Here is a 14,075-nt window from a genome sequence, read left to right as displayed (position 1 = left end):
TATAAATTGTTATACCTTCTATTACTTGACATTTAAATATCAAGATTCAAATATATACAGAAACAAGTTTACTAAAATTTTCAATATCTGCGCACGTTAGACCGTATACATACGTAAGACTAAAAAATATAGTCAAATAACAAACTACATTGATACTTGACTAACTATTCTGACATACAGAAACAGTTATAACCATAAAAAAACCAATCTTAAATTAAAATGTACATTTTGTAACACAAATAATGCATGAGTACTATTAAAACACCTCAGACAAGTATAATGACAAAGTATCAGACAAATGAATTTTTTGTTCAATACATGACTATGATATAACTTATTTTTATTTTCTATTTATCTATAACAATTAAAACATTTTGCACACTTTGTAAAATTTCTATAGCTTAAGCTATAGACCCTGATTGAACATCATTGTTCTATTAAAATTATAGAAGTTGGCATTCCATCCCTGATGGATTAATGTACACATTGTGAATCCCAATTAGGATCACTTTCTCAATACAATTAAATTGAAAGCAATAATGAAACACATGTCAAGTCTCACTTGTTCTCCAGTCACATATTCACATTAATTTTTTAAAGTTTTAACTAGTGTCACGTACGAATTATACACTATACAAATTGCTGTGTACTAGTAGCACTAATATCGAGTAAACGCCATGCAGATTTTGGATTAAGTTCTGTAGGATCACGACATAATACCCAAACATAGTTGACGCGCATTACTTTCTCAGGATCTCCTTCTACAACATTATTCTTAGCATCCCTTACACACATGATCTGTTGACACTGAAAACTGATTAGTAAAACTGGTCCTTGCTCCATTACTTTGCCCATTATTAAATCCACATTATTAATGTCTGAAATGAAGCATATTTTATTTCATACTTCTATAAAAAAAAATAAGAAAAAATATATACAAAATATAAAAATACCTAGAATTTTGCTGTCTAAACGATATCCTAATTTTTCTGCTTGCATCAATGGCTGTGCAATTAAATTATATGGGGCTTCGTGACACCAGTCTTTTAATATTTCAAGATTCCCCCTTACCATTGCTTCAAGAATGTTTGGTATAATATCTACTTCACAATCTCTCAAGAACTGTACTCTGTCAAAAGTTGGATCCAATTTACAAATTTCTGTTAACGTCTCTGAAAGTTCTGTTTTTTGAAATAGTCCACCCATTATATCTGTAACTTTATCTGTCAACAGTCTGGAAGCACGAATTACAGGATTATCGGATTCTTCGTATTTTATCTTCCAATCCAAAACTTTATTCACATACGGATTTTTATCCTTCAAAAAATACAATTACCTAATATGAGTAATTTGAGTGATACATAATACGACTATATCATTTTGAAATCCATACCTTAAAATTTTGCCACGACTGGTAAAATTTGGAATCTTTATGTAATTCAACACCCATAGCCTCTGCATTGGGTGCAACATATTTATCATCTACAGTTTCTATTATATCTTTTCTTTTCCTCAATTTTTTCAATGGAACGTAAACCTTTCCTATAGTGTTCAATAAAAAAAACATTATTCTACATTCGTATATTTTATACATTAAGTTAGCATACCTTGCATTCCCTGAGGATCCAACTCTTCGCGCACAACTTCTGCAGTTTGTGATATTGTTTGAAATGCACTTGTTTTACCTAAAGCTTGACTTTTTTCAGTAATTGTTTCTGCTGCCCCTTTTGCGGATTTTGATATTTCCTCACTTATCTGTCCAGCTTTCTTACCTAATTCTGATTTACTTGCTTCCTCAATAACTTCATGTACCTAGACAATAAAATTCAACCAATGTTTATACAATTAATTTTTATTAATACAGCAAAAATATTTCTATTTATACCTTTTCTTTTAAAGAATCTAATTTTTCTTTAAGAACTTCAGAACTTTTAGTGGCTTCAGACTCAACTGCTTGAAATTTCTGTCTTGCAGATTTCAATGCATCTGATTGTTCAAGCTTTTCTGCTTCCTCTCTAAATTTTTTCAAGGACTCTTTCATTTCTTTATTCTTTTTCATCTCTTGCTTAATATTTTCAAGAAATTGGGAGAAAAAACTAGGTCTCCGTGCTGGATTGGAATATAATCGAACCTAAAAAAATAAATTATTATTAATCATTTATAAGCGTTCTTTTAATAATACCTTTAAAGGAAACTCACTGATAAACCTTGCATATCTGCCGTTTGAAGTAATTGAGATGATATTGACACATTACAAGTACATAAGATTGAACGATTCTTGGAACAACTTCCAATTTTTCGTTTTGATTGTGCAGAACGTGTAATACTAATGAGACTGGCCCTACACACTGCAAAATTCTGAAACTACAAAAGTGCAATTCCAATAAATTTGATGACTCTATAAAAATCTACTTTCACTTAACATATATACATAGTGAACTTATTTGCTTTATGCAGCATAACCATGAATCTATTATTCTAAAAAATTTTCTATTAAAAAACCTATTGTTTATATCTTTCGCTTCTACTATAATTTACTGTTTCCTTTCTACAAATATATGTTTATAAACAGAGATTAGCTATTTCTATAAGATAAATAATGTTTAAATAATTATTATCACACTACATGAGTACATTTGTTTCGTATAAAATTACTTGATTCATCGACATTCCTTCATAAAATTCAGAGGAAATAGAACCTAAACTGTTAATTTTAAAAGATCAAAATTTTATGATGCAATGACATGAAAATAGTAAATATAAATTGTCTGAAAGAATATAACCTCGATAGGACATGGAAAATATGACCGGTTTATAAATAAAATATTATGAAACTACATTTAAGCAGAAGAAAAGAGAAGAAGCATACTTAATTTTTGGCCTCGCATAAATAAAATATAAACATTTAGTTAATAATCAAGATCATTTACCATTTTACGAAAGATTTATCTATAACGGCATCAAAAATCTTCATAAAATATGCTTCTACTACGAGTAGGACATCTGTTGAGAAAAAGTTGGACGTACTATGGACGAACAATACGTAACATATTTTATTTTTGGATAAGTAAGAATATATATTAAAACTGTTTAAATATACATATACATATTATATTTAATAATTAAGAACAAGTATAATTAAAAAATTTATTTTAATACTTTGCTCATAAGGTATAAAAATGAAACTGGTTTGGACACTATTAATAATTGCAGACTTTTATTTCTTAAATAACAGTTAATTTCTTACTCCTGGTATTCTATACAAAAATTCCCCATCATCGTCATAATAACAGTCATTTATTCTGTATGTCATACCTTCTTTAAATACATTTTTAGGTATTTTTATACGTTCTGTATATTTAAACGTTGTATCTATACTTGTGTTCCATTTTTTTACATAAGTAGATAAGCTACTACATGTTGTATTTTCTGCAGTTATTGTTTTGGATAAAGTTTCAGTTTTCTTAACTATTAATGTACTTTCCTTGGGCAAAGTCTCTACCGCAGTATCAACTTTCTCCTCTATGTTGGCCTGTTTTGTAATATCACTTAATTCATTGAAACTTCTACATGAAGTCTCTAAGCTATTACATATTGTATTTTCTGCAGTTATTGTTTTGGATAAAGTTTCAATTTTGTTAACTATTAATGTACTTTCCTTGGGCAGAGTCTCTACTGCAGTATCAACTTTTTCCTCTATATTTGCCTGTTTTGTACTATCACTTAATTCATTGAAACTTATATTTTCTGAATTTATGGATTCTATATATTTTCTGTATGACTTTAATAATGTTATTCCTTCCTCTGGGGATGTTTCATATAATCGCTGTAATTTCATTTTCATAAATTCAGTGAAAATTAATCTTTTTTGTGTGTCATTATTTGTACGGTTATCATATATTGCCTTTGGAGACTTATTTGTTTGTGTCACAGATATATTTATACTTTCTTTGTCTGTAGTAATTAATTCTTCTTCACTATTGTTTATGTTACTTGTGTAAGAAATTAAGCTTTGATTGTGCAAAGATTGTTCTTTACTTGTGATTTCATTTGCAATATTTGAAAACATTGATGATTTTGGTTTTGGAAATACTATCTTTGGTGGTATAATTGTTTTCATCAATAATTCCCTATCAACCAAATTAATTTTTCTATCTTTAAACTTCATTAAATGTTCATTCAAGTCAAAATTTACTATCAATTTACCACTTTGAAAATTCTTCCAATTTTCAGCAACTTTATTATCATATCTAACAGCCGTTTCAACTGATTTTGGTACCCATTTTGATTTCAAAATTTTTTTTATAGTATCAGGTAAAGCTGGGAAGCTTTTGCTTAGTTTCTCTGGTGTCCATTCTTGTGGATCACTTTTATGTAGCCTTTGTATTTGATCCTTTTCAATGAATGTAAGAAAACTAGGTTGTACTTCTTTGAAGTATTTATTCCTAACAATATGTCTCTTTATATTTTCTTTAGTTTTCTGAATTTCCCTACAAACAATGTGCTATTAAAATAATTTGAAGTATAAAGGCATTGAAATATATTAAACATTGAAATACCTTTGATGCGTATCGTATGACTTGCCTATGTTCATAAAATCAAATTCAAATGGACTCAAATCATCCTCAAATTCATCAGAATTACTTTTGGATATTTTCATTTTTCTTAAATTTTTTTTTTCTTGAGCATTTGATGTTTTAAATGGAAATTTAGTACTATATGTTCTTAATAACTTATATGCTACTCTTTTAATGTTATGCATTTTACAATTTCTTTTTTTCACACTTCAATGTTATACATAACATTTATATCATTATTATATTTTTATGTGGTTCATATAATTTATATACAGATGCAAATTACATTGAAGGAAGAAACTAAATGTTTACCATTGGTAAGGAAAAGTTTTGCAGAAATAGTACTAAGTGTATTAAACAGTGAGCAATCCTTTTTCTGTGCTATCTTATTTTAAATGTTTTTATTGTATGTATCTTTAATTGTAGAAATGAATCTATACAAAAACGTTTCACAATTGTAAGAATGGTGTCGTTATTATTATAAATATTACGGTTACTAATAAATTAATATTGTACTAATGTAAAGCATAAAATAGAAATTTTTATACACGTATTAAGATAGTGAGATTATAGTTCCGTTCTATTAAGTGTGGTGGCGCTGAACTGTATGCGTACAAAACGTTGGAGTTTCCATTCTACTATTACTATACATGTGGTAGAAATAAACCGCCTGAAATGGGATAGAATCGGTCATTGCAAATGGTCGTTTCTTCGGAAAGAGTACGAAATATCCACGGGCATCGTCGCTTAGAATTGGAACCGCTATCAGATATAAGGTGAAATAATATTCTTTATATTGCTACATTTTAAAAAATAATAATATTTTCTGTTCTTTATATTTAATTTACTCTGTAAAATGTAAGGCTTTTCTACTCGAAATTTATTCGTTCAAAACCTTTTTCATATTTCCGTTATTAGATTTGGACCTTTGCACATGTTAATAGGCAATTTTTACAGGCATTTTACAATATTCTACTTAGAAATAGCATTTTTATATTAAAAAATACGAGATTAATAACTATAAAAGGGTTCTATTTTGTTAGATTAAAGAAGCTTATGGTACAAGCCATGATGTGGAACGCTTCCATTTGTTTTTTTTTTTTTCTTTTTTTTAAGTCTGTACTTGTTTTTCTTGCCAATTATGAAACACAAAGGTGTTTCTCCTCAGAAATGGTATAAAACGAAAATGTAAATAAATGTAATATTTTAAAAATGATACAATTTTAATGAATTTAAAATACAGAATAAAACCATCAGATTTTTTAAAAAATTTTAATCTAATGGAACAATTAAGTTAACTTTAAGTATGATATTTATTGCAGAATGGATGTGAACTCTTTGCACCAATGAATTTTAATAATTTTTATTCTACATATTAATTGAATCAAAAAAAGAAGAACAATGTATTTATACAACTTGACTCTTCAACGTGCAACGGGCATTACCCATGCAGTGCATGGGAATTTTTCTGGCAGTAAAATGCAGGAAATTTTAGTCTCACGTGGAAAGTCCTTAGAACTTCTGAGACCAGATCCAAATACAGGAAAAGTCCATACCTTATTAACTGTAGAAGTATTTGGAATTATACGGTCGTTGATGGCCTTTAGATTAACTGGTGGCACAAAAGATTATATTGTTGTTGGATCAGATTCTGGACGTATTGTAATTCTGGAATACATTCCTGCAAAGAATGTTTTTGAAAAAGTACATCAGGAAACTTTTGGAAAAAGTGGATGTAGACGAATAGTACCTGGACAATATTTAGCTATAGATCCCAAAGGAAGAGCTGTAATGATAGGTATTATATTTAAACTATTCACTTATTTTCGTTAACTTATGCAAATAATACTAAGTATCTTTTGTACCATATGATTATTCTTTTGATCCGTGTTTCAACTGATTAACATTGATTAGAACTATTCAAAATGATGGTACATCTTTATGAAATTATACTCACAATTGTGACAGTTATATTTACATGTATTGATCACGTACACTTATTTCAGGTGCAATAGAAAAACAAAAGCTTGTATATATTTTAAATAGAGATCCTGAGGCCAGACTTACAATTTCTTCGCCTTTAGAAGCTCATAAAAGTAATACATTAGTTTATCATACAGTGGGTGTAGATGTGGGGTTTGAAAATCCTATGTTTGCCTGTTTAGAAATTGATTATGAGGTTATACTTTAAACATTTTTAAAACATTTACAAATACCTGTGTCCTTTTATAATAAAAATAATTTGACTTTTGCTATATAGGAAGCGGATAGTGACCCTACTGGAGATGCAGCAGTAAAAACACAACAAACATTAACCTTATACGAACTTGATCTTGGTTTAAATCACGTTGTACGCAAGTATAGTGAACCCTTGGAAGAACATGCAAATTTCCTGGTATCTGTTCCTGGAGGAAATGATGGACCAAGTGGTGTTCTTATTTGTTCAGAGAATTATCTGACATATAAAAATCTAGGTGATCAACACGATATTCGTTGTCCCATTCCCAGGCGACGTAACGATTTAGATGATCCTGAAAGAGGCATGATATTTGTATGTTCTGCTACTCATAAGACCAAAAGCATGTTCTTCTTTTTGGCTCAGACCGAGCAAGGAGATATTTTTAAGATCACTCTTGAAACAGATGAAGACATGGTAACTGAAATTAAACTAAAATATTTTGACACTGTACCAGTCGCGGCAAGTATGTGTGTCTTGAAAACAGGATTCTTGTTTGTTGCATCAGAATTCGGTAATCAGTAAGTACACCATTAAAACAGTTATATTTTCTTATTTGATTATAGCTCTAAGAGATTTGTTTCCCTTTTAGTTACCTGTATCAAATTGCACATCTAGGGGACGATGATGATGAACCAGAGTTTAGTTCTGCTATGCCTCTTGAAGAAGGTGACACCTTTTTCTTTGCACCAAGGCCACTTAGAAATTTAGTACTGGTAGATGAAATGGACAGCTTATCGCCAATAATGGCGTGTCAGGTAAATTAGGATTAAAACCTGTAAATCTACAAGTTTTCGATTAAAATTAAGTTTTTGTTTTTTAAATTGAGGTACATATTAATGCATCCTTAAGTAGAAAATTGACGTTTTATACGTCTTTCTTTTTGTGGAATGATGCAAAAGAAAACTATTCTTAGTCGCCTTCAATTTGTTTTTGCAAATTGAAGTTGAACCTAAGAATTACATGTTTAGTAACAAGTAAGGCACATCTGTATAAAGTATAAAGTTTATATTTATGGAATTATTCGTTAATTTATGTAGGTAGCTGATTTGGCAAACGAAGATACTCCTCAATTATACATAACATGTGGTCGAGGACCACGTTCGACTTTGCGAGTGTTACGCCATGGTTTAGAAGTTTCAGAAATGGCTGTCAGTGAACTGCCTGGTAATCCAAATGCTGTGTGGACTGTTAAAAGAAGAATTGATGGTTAGTCTGAAAACATGTTACGCAATAGTTGTTTGCATGTTTTTATTACTATGTATCTCATTGACAATGCAGAATAAGTTTTGGCTTCATTTTTGTTTCTGCATTGATGATACGTTTTCTTGTTAATTATGATATAATATTCACATATTTATCATCTAACATGGTATAAAATTGTTATTTATAGTACCTTTTATTGTTTGATTTTAATCATGGTATTCAGAAATATTTTTTCATCAAATATTAAGTTGAATATTATATTTCAATAATGAATATTGTTCAAAAATTGTGGAGATATTTAGAGTAAAAATATTTCTACAAATGAAAAACACATTTTTTAATACGATAAATGTAAAAGAGAAAAAAATTGGTTTTTGTAAATGATATTAACGAATCTGGTGGCTTGATACACTCTTATCAAACACCAGTTCTCTCTTTCAGGCTACCAGCATGCTATTGGTTGAACCACAGAACACAGAGTGACAAAAAGGTAAGAACATTCGAAATTGCCGAAATCGGAGATCAGAAATTGATTTGCACCCAAAGTCCACCTACTCTTTATGTGTAGTAAGAAAGGACGTGTTCGACTGCCACAAAGGCGATAAATTATTCTATCTATTTCTTTACTTTTACACTGCTTAGAATATTCAGAGTAAGCTTTATAATTTTGATTACAGAGGAGTATGATGCTTACATCATAGTGTCCTTCGTCAATGCCACTCTTGTACTTAGTATTGGAGAAACTGTAGAAGAAGTGACTGATTCTGGATTTCTTGGTACGACACCGACGCTGAGCTGCTCTGCATTGGGCGAAGATGCGCTAGTCCAGGTATAGTAATACAATTATATTTTTCCATACTCGTGCACTACGGTATCTCCGATACCTGGTCAACCACGTATCGGTCGCAATAAATAGTGCTAGATTATAATAAGTTCACCGCATCGTTGAATGTTTAGCTCACATCTAAACACTTCTGGTACTACGGACTTGACAAAATTTCTGGAATTAAAGAGTCATTTGTTATTCTACTTACTTTTAATTTATGTACATATTAGATGATCCTTTTTATTTTTAAGGTATATCCTGATGGAATACGTCACATTCGTGCAGATAAACGCGTGAATGAATGGAAAGCACCTGGTAAAAAAACTATAGTCAAATGTGCGGTGAATCAACGTCAAGTTGTAATAGCACTCACTGGAGGAGAATTGGTATACTTCGAAATGGACCCTGTATGTGCATATACTTTATTTTTCTTTTCTTGAATTAATTCCTAGCAATTTATATTGCATTGATTGTTCTCTCTGTGATAATATTTATTCTCAGAGATGTAAGAGATGCACAAAATATATCACTTCTTCATCTTATGTGATCGACTAATAATTGGTTATGATAGATGAAAAGTGAACATTAATAAAGTTTCATTTAAATTCAATAACGTTTGTCACGTTATACTCTCTAGACGGGGCAATTGAACGAGTATACGGAACGAAAGAAAATGCCATCGGAAGTGATGTGCATGGCTCTCGGTAACGTAGCAATCGGAGAACAGAGGTCATGGTTTTTGGCTGTTGGTCTTCAGGATAACACAGTAAGAATCATTTCATTGGATCCATCAGATTGTTTAGCACCCAGGAGTATGCAAGCTTTGCCGGCAGCTGCGGAAAGTCTATGTATCGTTGAAATGGGTGCTAAAGACGCAAATAGTTCGGAAGAATTATCACCTCAACAGTCCAGTCTATATTTAAATATAGGTAAATGAAGTTGAACATGTGTTTCTATTTTTCCGTTCGAATTTCAGAACTGGTATTTATATTCTGTTTAGGTTTACAAAATGGTGTTTTATTGAGAACAGTATTGGATCCCATTTCCGGTGATCTTGCGGATACACGTACGCGGTATCTAGGTTCCCGTCCTGTTAAACTGTTTAGGATAAAAATGCAAGGTAATCAAGCGGTACTTGCGATGAGCAGTAGATCATGGTTGAGCTATTATTATCAAAACCGTTTCCACTTAACACCCTTGTCCTACGAGAGTTTGGAATTTGCATCGGGCTTTAGTTCCGAACAATGTCCTGAAGGAATTGTTGCTATTTCAACGAATACTCTCAGGATTCTTGCCTTGGAAAAATTGGGCGCGGTTTTCAATCAAATTAGTTTTCCTTTGGAGTACACGCCTCGAAAATTTGCAATCCACTCGGACTCCGCACACTTGATAGTCATTGAAACTGAACATAATGCATACACGGAAGAAACAAAACAGCAAAGAAGGTTACAAATGGCAGAGGAAATGCAAGAAGCTGCAGGTGCGGAGGAGGCTGTAGTAGCAAGAGAATTGGCAGAAGCTTTTTTATCGGAAGAACCCAATGAAGCGGTGTTCGGTGCGCCAAGGGCTGGACCAGGTTTATGGGCATCGTTGATAAGAATAATAGCACCCACAACAGGACAAACATTTGAAGTTCATCGGCTTGAACAAAATCTAGCTGCTTTATGGTAAGAATATAAAACTCAGCGATGTGTATTGTGAATTTGAGTGTTAGGAGAAGAAATCTAATTTTTATGAATTTGCATTACAGCTTGAGTCTTGTGAAATTTGCTAACCAAGGCGATCAATTATTTCTCATAGTAGGTGTTGCAAAAGAATTCCAACTAAATCCTAGAGTCAGTAGTGGCGGTTTCTTGTATACATACAAGTAAGTATTCATCGCAGTATATATAAAAAATATACCAAATTGATTAATATGTGATGACAATTATACACGATCACTGTATTATTATTTGATGATATACCTGCAGTACTGATACAAGATTTACATTAAAATTTATGATTTTTAAAAAGAGAGATAAGTATAAACACGAATCTTCTTTTTAGAGTAAATGCTGAATGCACCAGTCTCGAATTAATTCATAAAACCACTTTAGACGAAGTACCATTGGCCATATGTCCTTATCAAGGAAGAGTTTTAGTTGGTGTCGGCAGAATGTTACGCTTGTATGATATGGGCAAGAAAAAATTGTTGCGCAAGTGTGAAAATAAGCATATTCCTAATGCAGTTGTGTCTATTAATGCAATTGGACAACGAATTTACGTAAGTGACGTTCAGGAATCGGTATACGCTGTGAGATACAAACGACAAGAAAATCAACTTATAGTGTTTGCTGACGACACACATCCGAGATGGATTACAACAACATGCGTATTAGATTACGACACTGTCGCTACTGCTGACAAATTTGGAAATATTGCTGTCGTAAGTAATAATATTCTCTTATTGAACTAAGTTTACTTTGTATATGTGTATTGACAGTTTGAACATGTAATTTGAATGTTTAATCTCCATAAACAGATACGTTTGGCAAGTGGAATTAATGACGACGTAGACGAGGATCCAACTGGGAATAAAGCGTTGTGGGACAGAGGTTTATTAAACGGTGCTAGTCAGAAAGCGGATACAGTTGCCTGTTTCCATGTTGGTGAAACAGTTATGTCTTTACAGAAAGCAACACTCATTCCTGGTGGTTCTGAAAGTTTAGTCTACACAACGCTAAGTGGAACAGTAGGGGTTCTTGTTCCTTTTACAAGTCATGAAGATCACGATTTCTTTCAACATTTGGAAATGCATATGCGTTCCGAGCATCCGCCGCTTTGCGGAAGAGATCATTTATCTTTTCGATCATATTATTATCCTGTAAAAAATGTCATAGACGGCGATCTTTGCGAACAATTTAATTCGATAGAGCCAACGAAACAAAAGAGTATATCTGGCGATCTTGAACGAACGCCTTCCGAAGTATCAAAGAAACTTGAAGATATTCGTACGCGTTACGCCTTTTAAATGTCCTCGAGCATATTTATTATCGACTTATTATAAACTACATAAATTTACATTCCGTTTTCATCTTTTCAACATTTCTTTTTTTTTTTACGATAATAAGTAAACACATGTTAATTAGGTTGTATGTAGAAACTTACGCACGTATTATTTTTAATATATGAGTTCAGAAATGTTCGAAAACCTTGACACATTACGCGATAAAGTTAACTGTCCGTTCATTCATTTATAGGTCAGAATAGGTGTGATTCAGAAATTCGTTGAATACACAACAAATTTATGATTAATCTGGAAGCTTTTGTAAAACTAAAATAAGTACGTTGCAAAGCGAATGTTGACATTTAGACAAGAAGATAAAATATTTATTGATATAAAAACTTCATCGTCTTTCTGAACACTTGAATTATATTCACGTTTAGAAGCACGAACAGTAAACGTGTTAAGTTTTGTATAGGATTGAATGTGATTGTAGACAAAATTTTTTTAATTTAAATTTAAAAAAGGAAAAACTTCATTACATTACTCATAAGCGAATGTATTTTTAAATTACCTTGGATGTGTAAATGTTTACATCGTATCTTTAGTAATACGTAATTTTCAAGGAAATGTAAAAAATTGTGATTTGGAAGTAGGATAAGATTACTATCTAATCATTATAACGCGAATTTTATGATGCGATTTATATATCCTTCGTAAATGTATTATAATTTCTGACGAAACTACAAAATGATGCAATATTAAAAAATACACATGTTTTTGATAACAATTTTACATTTTAGAAATATCCTTTAAAACATGAAAATTATTCTAAGTACTATGTATCATAAATGAGTAATTTGTTTCCTTTTATAGTTTGTCCTTGTTACAGTTTACGATGCATTAGTAAGAAAAAAAAGCTATAAGTAAGTTTATGATGTACGGTTCAGAAAAAAATAGAAAACGTTTACCGACCTATTTTAATGTTATAAATACAACGTGGACACGAAGTACACTGTACTCGTTACGTGAACAAATTCTGAAATAAATTGAAGTCCATAAACAAGGAAATATAATTGTTTAAAATCATTTTTTAATATTATTTTATAAAAATTTTGTTATATCTATCATTAATTATAAAATAACATATGGATAGTGAAAAGAAAGGATTTATTTGAACAAAAAAAAGGGAAATCGATAATACACGGAAGACTATTTCAGTTAAAGTAAACAAATACAGTAGCGTTTTTCAAATCAAATCACGTTATCATATTAATACTTTACCATTTTTACAAGATTTATGCTCTTAAAGTAATTCCGCAATATATTAGAAAATCTTTTGAAAAATGTATACTAATATGTACAGTCTTCAGGTATTATTTGCTTAATTCTTTTCTTGAATTTTACGATCTTATTTCTTACCTCCCCTATTACTGTCCTAACTTGTGTGCATCCCTTTCGACCTACAATTCATCCCCAATAACGGCCACTGTTGTAGCTCGCGTTTTTCTCGTAAAGCTCCGAAGAGCGAAGTTAATCTGCGTGTCGAAGCGTATCGAGGGTATAATACGACGTTATTACCCTCGTTTAACCTTCAGACGAATAACTAGGGTACGAGAGAACTTCAAACACGTCATTCAAAAACAAGAATGCTTAAAAACATCAATTGAAAAACTGTTTCCTTGAATGTTTTTCATTTTTGAAAGCAGATCATCAGACAAAGATTCAAACATTATAATTCTACATTTTGTATATTATTAATATTATTAAAAAAAAAAGAATTCAATGATTATTAAATTCATGGTACGTACATATGTATATAGGCAAGTATATTTTGAAATCATATGTATGTACTTATTGCAGGTGTCGATGTCAGTGAAACATTATCAATTACTTGTTAAGTACTCTAAATGAATTATTCATTTTTTACGAGTACTAAAGTACTAATCGATTTTAATAAAATTATTAATAAAATATAACATGATATTGAAAAAAAAATTGTATGTATTGCAATCTAGGATGAATCATTTAATATAGTATGAAAGAACTAATCTATTATTTTAATAACTTTTTAACATGTTACACAATAAATGTAAATGTGTTGTGATGTCCAAACACAAATGGATGTAACTGTAGCCACTGAATCGATTGAAATTCTTGGGTGCATATTGAATCACAGAATAGTCGTATAAGTACTTCGTGATTGAACCTCGATCTCACCGGTAACTATTGGACACTAGCGACCAA

At 31.0% G+C, this 14,075-nt stretch overlaps 3 protein-coding genes and 1 non-coding gene across 5 annotated transcripts; 2 read left to right on the top strand and 2 right to left on the bottom strand.

Annotated features, from left to right (window-relative positions):
- Positions 1 to 107: 107 nt before the first annotated feature.
- LOC143146581 (mitochondrial import inner membrane translocase subunit TIM44) lies at positions 108 to 3,006 on the bottom strand. Of its 2 annotated transcripts, XM_076311003.1 has the most exons (7): positions 2,931 to 3,006; positions 2,200 to 2,364; positions 1,886 to 2,131; positions 1,608 to 1,812; positions 1,394 to 1,542; positions 954 to 1,317; positions 108 to 878 (listed from the first exon to the last, which is right to left on the bottom strand). In XM_076311003.1, the coding sequence occupies exons 1-7, from the start codon at positions 2,931 to 2,933 to the stop codon at positions 631 to 633; spliced, it is 1,380 nt and encodes a 459-aa protein (XP_076167118.1). In that variant the 5' UTR covers positions 2,934 to 3,006; the 3' UTR covers positions 108 to 630. The 2 variants fall into 2 exon arrangements, with proteins under 2 accessions (XP_076167118.1, XP_076167119.1); XM_076311004.1 differs by lacking the exon at positions 2,931 to 3,006 and having other exon boundaries at positions 109 to 878.
- Positions 3,007 to 3,069: 63 nt separating this feature from the next.
- On the bottom strand, positions 3,070 to 4,864 carry LOC143146580 (uncharacterized). Its single transcript, XM_076311002.1, has 2 exons — positions 4,560 to 4,864; positions 3,070 to 4,490 (listed from the first exon to the last, which is right to left on the bottom strand). The coding sequence occupies exons 1-2, from the start codon at positions 4,760 to 4,762 to the stop codon at positions 3,236 to 3,238; spliced, it is 1,458 nt and encodes a 485-aa protein (XP_076167117.1). The 5' UTR covers positions 4,763 to 4,864; the 3' UTR covers positions 3,070 to 3,235.
- A 386-nt stretch (positions 4,865 to 5,250) lies between these two features.
- On the top strand, positions 5,251 to 12,918 carry Sf3b3 (splicing factor 3B subunit 3). The gene is made up of 13 exons (XM_076311945.1): positions 5,251 to 5,353; positions 5,900 to 6,375; positions 6,584 to 6,756; positions 6,838 to 7,334; positions 7,406 to 7,571; positions 7,854 to 8,022; positions 8,697 to 8,848; positions 9,097 to 9,252; positions 9,483 to 9,774; positions 9,846 to 10,512; positions 10,596 to 10,712; positions 10,892 to 11,270; positions 11,367 to 12,918. Exons 2-13 carry the CDS (start codon positions 5,979 to 5,981, stop codon positions 11,853 to 11,855), a joined length of 3,654 nt encoding a protein of 1,217 aa, XP_076168060.1. The 5' UTR covers positions 5,251 to 5,353; positions 5,900 to 5,978; the 3' UTR covers positions 11,856 to 12,918.
- LOC143147732 (small nucleolar RNA SNORA31) lies at positions 7,653 to 7,780 on the top strand. The gene has a single exon (XR_012992338.1). It is a non-coding gene; the product is annotated as a small nucleolar RNA SNORA31 (small nucleolar RNA).
- Positions 12,919 to 14,075: the final 1,157 nt, after the last annotated feature.

The sequence above is a fragment of the Ptiloglossa arizonensis genome, chromosome 5, assembly GCF_051014685.1.
Source record: "Ptiloglossa arizonensis isolate GNS036 chromosome 5, iyPtiAriz1_principal, whole genome shotgun sequence".
NCBI lineage: Eukaryota > Metazoa > Arthropoda > Insecta > Hymenoptera > Colletidae > Ptiloglossa > Ptiloglossa arizonensis.
This window is presented reverse-complemented; position numbering and strand designations above follow the sequence as displayed.

Bases quoted from the DNA above. Each gene is read 5' to 3' on its own strand.
- LOC143146581 (XM_076311003.1), bottom strand. The intron at 1,318-1,393 runs GTATGGATTTCA...TATTTTTTGAAG, and splicing joins AGTCGTGGCAAAATTTTAAG to GATAAAAATCCGTATGTGAA. The intron at 879-953 runs GTATTTTTATAT...GCTTCATTTCAG, and splicing joins TTTAGACAGCAAAATTCTAG to ACATTAATAATGTGGATTTA.
- LOC143146580 (XM_076311002.1), bottom strand. From the start codon at position 4,762: ATGCATAACATTAAAAGAGTAGCATATAAGTTATTAAGAACATATAGT. The intron at 4,491-4,559 runs GTATTTCAATGT...CATTGTTTGTAG, and splicing joins TCATACGATACGCATCAAAG to GGAAATTCAGAAAACTAAAG.
- Sf3b3 (XM_076311945.1), top strand. From the start codon at position 5,979: ATGTATTTATACAACTTGACTCTTCAACGTGCAACGGGCATTACCCAT. The intron at 6,757-6,837 runs GTTATACTTTAA...TTTGCTATATAG, and splicing joins GTTTAGAAATTGATTATGAG to GAAGCGGATAGTGACCCTAC. The intron at 10,713-10,891 runs GTAAGTATTCAT...TCTTCTTTTTAG, and splicing joins GGTTTCTTGTATACATACAA to AGTAAATGCTGAATGCACCA.